This window comes from Panicum virgatum, chromosome 9K (genome assembly GCF_016808335.1).
Source record: "Panicum virgatum strain AP13 chromosome 9K, P.virgatum_v5, whole genome shotgun sequence".
Lineage (NCBI taxonomy): Eukaryota > Viridiplantae > Streptophyta > Magnoliopsida > Poales > Poaceae > Panicum > Panicum virgatum.
The window spans coordinates 61,943,159-61,948,777 of record NC_053144.1 but is presented as its reverse complement, the minus strand read 5'-3'; the positions used below and the strand labels follow the sequence as shown (position 1 = coordinate 61,948,777).

Genomic DNA, 5,619 nt, shown 5'->3' with positions numbered 1-5,619 from the left:
AAAATCATCAAAAGCTCTAGACATTCAGGGCCACATGTATTCTACTGTTTCCACTCCATCAAAAGCTCTGGAAATCCAAATCCCTTTTTTCGAATCCGGAGGCGGAGGGCTTCAGCCTTCAGAGGAAAAGTACTACTACCACAGTACTCCACTCTTTCAAGACATTACAGCAGATGAAAATGTATTCGCAGTAAATAGCTAGTACTTGTTTACTCTGACTCTGAAATGTTTTATACCAGACCATAACAAGGCTGTGGATGTATTGACAGGATCGTATTGTAACATGTTCAGATATGGTTGGCTGTAAATTGCTTTTTGTAGCGGAGTTGATATTTGAGATCTCAAATCATTGACAAGCTTCCGAAGAGCATCAGCGAGATGTTTAGGTGTTGGAGATCGGTAATCTCATGAAAGAATTTGGGAGCATATATGGTGAGCACAGGCTGCACAGCCTGATAGGTCCAATTGTTTTAATTGTTACTGCATTTCTTAAGACTGAGCCATCAGTCACCTCCTCCTCTTGCCACAAACATAACTATACTTCGCTGTCTCGCTGAAAGACAATGCATGCTCCTTTGATTCTTTCCATAAGAAATCTATCATACCATGCTCCTTGATTCTTTGCGTAAGAAATTTATCATGAGAGGCAGAGGAATTCCAGCTGATTTCTTAGCCTTAGATAGAATAGAAATGCTAAATCTTGGGACTTTGGAATTGAACTCGTGACAATATTTTTACCAATTTAGAGATGATTGCTCTCCCTGACAATGTACTAACTATAATGACAATGTCTCTTTTTATCTGAATACATATAGCCCATAGAATGGTTTGAAATGTGCAAGTGATGGATTTATTAAAAAAAATATTGTTCTTCTGGTTTGTTTGGTTTGCTATACAAAAGAAGAAAAATGACTGAATCTCGAATTCTCCGATTCATTTATGACAGAAAGAGGACTACCAATGTTACTCTGATGAGATCATGAAATGCATAGTTTTTTAGCACCTGATAAGATGATCAGCCATTATTATTGGCAGCAATAAATTGATGGATATAGTTCAGTTCGTGTAACTAATAGAGCATATCAGAAGTAGGCAGATTAGTGAAGAGGAGCCTGCTTCATTTTTTGACAAAAGAATGACAGATACTCCTACTTATTTAAAAACAGATGGCCCCATTGTTCCTGTCATTCTTCGTCAGGGCCTGACATCTTCTTTATTAGTTTGTTTATCAAATCAGAGAATTTCTGAAACAGATAGCACACTTAATGAGTACCCACCGAATTTCTTTCCAAACCTTCAGGCCTTGAAAAAAAAAAGCAAGGCACAGGAGCACATCGGAATTCTTAAAAAAAATCCCAGGCTGACATACAAAACACCATGGAAAAGAATACGAAAGGAAAACAACACACTCTATAACCCACGCTGTCCTCCAGCGCTCGGACACCCACTCCACTCACCACACCATCCATGGCGATGGCGTCGCCCTCCACGGCCGCCGCTTCCACCCTTCTCCTCCCCGTCCTCCTCCTCATCGCCACCTCCACCCACTGCGCCGCCGCCGTCGACTCACCCTCATCCCCGTACGCGGCCGCGCTCCTCAACCTCTCCGCGGCGCTCGCGGACCCCTCCGGCTACCTCGCCACGCACTGGACGCCGGACACCGCGTTCTGCTCGTGGCCGCGCGTGTCCTGCGACGCCGCCGACAGGCGCGTCATCTCCCTCGACCTCTCCGGCCTCAACCTGTCCGGCCCCGTCCCGGCCGCCGCGCTCTCCTCCCTCCCGCACCTCCAGACGCTCAACCTCTCCAACAACATCCTCAACTCCACTTTCCCCGAAGAGATCATCGCGTCGCTCAGGAGCCTTCGCGTTCTCGACCTCTACAACAACAACCTCACGGGCCCGCTCCCGGCGGCTCTCCCCAACCTCACCGACCTTGTCCACGTCCACCTCGGCGGCAATTTCTTCTCCGGCAGCATCCCGAGTTCCTACGGCCAGTGGAGCCGTATCCGCTACCTGGCCCTCTCCGGCAATGAGCTCACCGGCGAGATACCGCCGGAGCTCGGCAATCTGACGACGTTGAGGGAGCTGTACCTGGGCTACTTCAACAGCTTCACCGGCGGGATACCGCCCGAGCTCGGGAGGCTGCGGGCGCTCGTCCGGCTCGACATGGCCAACTGCGGCATCTCCGGGGAGATCCCGCTGGAGGTGGCGAACCTCACGTCGCTCGACACTCTGTTTCTTCAGATCAACGCCCTGTCCGGGAGGCTCCCGACGGAGATAGGCGCAATGGAGGCGCTGAAATCGCTCGACCTGTCCAACAACTTGTTCGTCGGGTCGATCCCAGCGAGCTTCGCGTCCCTCAAGAACTTGACTCTGCTGAACCTCTTCCGCAATCGCCTCGCCGGTGAGATTCCCGAGTTCCTCGGCGACTTGCCGAACCTCGAGGTTCTGCAGCTGTGGGAGAACAACTTCACAGGCGGGATACCGCCGAACCTCGGCGTGGCGGCGACCGGGCTGAAGATCGTCGACGTGAGCACCAACAGGCTCACCGGCGTTCTTCCCTCCGAGCTGTGCGCCGGCGAGCGGCTGGAGACGTTCATTGCCCTGGGCAATTCGCTGTTCGGCGGCATTCCGGACGGGCTCGCGGGGTGCCCCTCGCTGACGAGGATTCGGCTGGGAGAGAATTATCTCAACGGCACGATACCGGCAAAGCTGTTCACCTTGCCGAACCTGACGCAGATTGAGCTGCACGACAATTTGCTCTCCGGCGAGCTCAGGCTCGAAGCTGGGAAGGTGTCACCCTCGATCGGGGAGCTCAGCTTGTACAACAACCGACTGTCCGGCCAGGTACCGACCGGTATCGGCGGGCTCGTGGGACTGCAGAAGCTACTGCTCGCCGGGAACAGGCTGTCCGGCGAGCTTCCGCCCGAGATTGGGAAGCTTCAGCAGCTCTCAAAGGCGGACCTTTCTGGGAACTTGATTTCCGGCGAAGTGCCCCCGTCGATCGGCAAATGCCGTCTGCTCACCTTCCTGGACCTCTCGGGCAACAAGCTCTCCGGCCGCATCCCGCCGGAGCTCACTGGCCTCCGCATCCTCAACTACCTCAACGTATCCCACAACGCGCTGGAAGGGGAGATTCCGCCTGCCATCGCCGGCATGCAGAGCTTGACAGCCGTCGACTTCTCCTACAACAATCTCTCCGGCGAGGTCCCGGCCACCGGGCAGTTCGCCTACTTCAACGCGACCTCCTTCGCCGGCAACGCCGAGCTCTGCGGGGCGTTCCTCTCCCCGTGCCGCCCCCACGGCGTCGCGACGTCGGGCTTGGGCTCCCTCTCGTCCACCTCCAAGCTCCTCCTGGTGCTCGGCCTCCTCGCGCTGTCCATCGTCTTCGCGGCCGCGGCCGTGCTGAAGGCGCGGTCGCTGAAGCGGTCCGCCGAGGCGCGCGCGTGGCGGCTTACGGCGTTCCAGCGGCTGGACTTCGCCGTGGACGACGTGCTGGACTGCCTCAAGGAGGAGAACGTGATCGGCAAGGGCGGGTCCGGGATAGTGTACAAGGGCGCGATGCCGGGCGGCGCGGTGGTGGCCGTGAAGCGGCTGCCGGCCATCGGGCGCGCCGGCGCGGCGCACGACGACTACGGCTTCTCGGCGGAGATACAGACGCTGGGGCGCATCCGGCACCGGCACATCGTGCGGCTGCTCGGGTTCGCGGCCAACCGGGAGACGAACCTGCTGGTGTACGAGTACATGCCCAACGGCAGCCTCGGCGAGGTGCTCCACGGCAAGAAGGGCGGCCACCTGCAGTGGGCGACGCGGTTCAAGATCGCCGTGGAGGCGGCCAAGGGCCTCTGCTACCTGCACCACGACTGCTCGCCGCCGATACTGCACCGCGACGTCAAGTCCAACAACATCCTCCTCGACGCCGACTTCGAGGCCCACGTTGCCGACTTCGGCCTCGCCAAGTTCCTCCGCGGCAACGCCGGCGGCTCCGAGTGCATGTCCGCCATCGCCGGCTCGTACGGCTACATCGCTCCTGGTACATCCTCTTCTCAAACCGCTAGCCTTTATTTTTATTTTTTAGCTTCACTGTTGGTATACTCAGCTCACTGTACAGACTTTTCCATGTTACTGCCCAGTAAACTCACTGCAGAAATTCTTCAATCTGAAAGGTTTTATTTGCTGCAAAATGCTACCTGCATTATTCAAACACAAGCCTTTCTGTCTGTCATGTAGAAATCTGAACAGAATAGCTTTCCATATGCTCTGATGTGGCTTTTACTGTGTCCCACGCACACCAATTGTACCGTACATCCCCTGAACATTAGCTCCGTTTCGTCGCTTTGTCGTTTTAATGGATCATCATTGGGAACCGTTGGCTGTGATCTTATGTGCCTTCCTCCCCCTGTGCCCCCCCAGAGTACGCCTACACGCTCAAGGTGGACGAGAAGAGCGACGTCTACAGCTTCGGCGTCGTGCTACTGGAGCTCATCACCGGCCGCAAGCCGGTCGGGGAGTTTGGCGACGGCGTCGACATCGTGCAGTGGGTGCGGATGGTGACCGGCTCGAAAAAGGAGGGCGTGATGAAGATCGCCGACACCCGCCTCTCCACGGTGCCGCTGTACGAGCTGACCCACGTCTTCTATGTCGCCATGCTATGCGTCGCCGAGCAGAGCGTCGAGCGCCCCAGGATGCGCGAGGTCGTGCAGATCCTGGCCGACATGCCCGGCCCGACATCCTCGTCCGTCGACGGCCCCCTTGTCATCGAGCCGAAGGAGGACTCGAGCACGGAGAAGCCGCCGCAGGAAGGTCCGCACGATTCCCCGCCGCAGCAGGATCTTCTTAGTATCTAGAAGTGGCACCGGAGGGAATTGAATTGGTCGTACTAGTAGTAGTACTTTGTAGCATCCCCAGTTTTTCTGGTATCTTTCTTGTGTAGTGTTGGGCGTGGAGAGGGGTACGAGTGTATGCAAGAGGTAACGTAACATGTAAGCATGTTCGGTTCGTAACTAGTACAAATCTCCGTGTCATGTAGTATACAAAGCAAGCTGTTTGACCTTCCAAGTCCAGCTCTGAAACCCACGGTGGCTCGAGCCGCCGGGAATGGCTCCCCCTGCTGACCGCTTGGTGCTGCACTGCACCACTGCAGGTGCAGGGTAACAACAAGGGGCAAGGCGCTATAACGCCACAGGTCAGGAGGGCTCAGGGGGGCCAGGGGGAGGAGTAGCACGCACGATTGTTGATGCTGAGCTCCTGCCGCCTCTGTTGCTATCCCGCACAGGGCGCAGCGCTGCCGCTGCTGCCGGCTCGCTTCCGGCATCCAGACGGGGGCGCGCGCGTGCACGTGAAGGCTCAGACGCTCAGTTCCGCCGCGCTCGGCAGGCATCGTGCGTTCGAAACATGCCACCGCACTGTTTGCTCCGCTGGGTGCCGCTGTGGCGCAGCACAGGGGGGGGTCGGAGGCGAGGTCGAGGCACGCACGCAGGCGCAGGCCTGGGACCTTTTGAGGAACCCCTGACCGTTCCGTGCTGTGGGCTGGCCAGCGCCGACTGGGCGAGGGCGCCAGGCCGGCCCGGCCAGCAGCGCGTGACGTGATGGGGGTGGGTGACTGAACACGTAGTCGCA

General features: G+C 56.8%; 1 protein-coding gene across 1 annotated transcript; it reads left to right on the top strand.

The window, feature by feature from the left end:
* Positions 1 to 1,401: 1,401 nt before the first annotated feature.
* LOC120646761 (leucine-rich repeat receptor-like serine/threonine-protein kinase BAM2) lies at positions 1,402 to 5,041 on the top strand. Its single transcript, XM_039923215.1, has 2 exons — positions 1,402 to 4,033; positions 4,414 to 5,041. The coding sequence occupies exons 1-2, from the start codon at positions 1,468 to 1,470 to the stop codon at positions 4,845 to 4,847; spliced, it is 3,000 nt and encodes a 999-aa protein (XP_039779149.1). The 5' UTR covers positions 1,402 to 1,467; the 3' UTR covers positions 4,848 to 5,041.
* The last annotated feature ends 578 nt before the right edge of the window (positions 5,042 to 5,619 follow it).

What these genes read in the sequence shown, in the direction of transcription:
- LOC120646761 (XM_039923215.1), top strand. Translation starts at nt 1,468, where the DNA reads ATGGCGATGGCGTCGCCCTCCACGGCCGCCGCTTCCACCCTTCTCCTC. An exon ending in GTACGGCTACATCGCTCCTG is followed by an intron (nt 4,034 to 4,413) that starts GTACATCCTCTT and finishes GTGCCCCCCCAG; the next exon opens with AGTACGCCTACACGCTCAAG.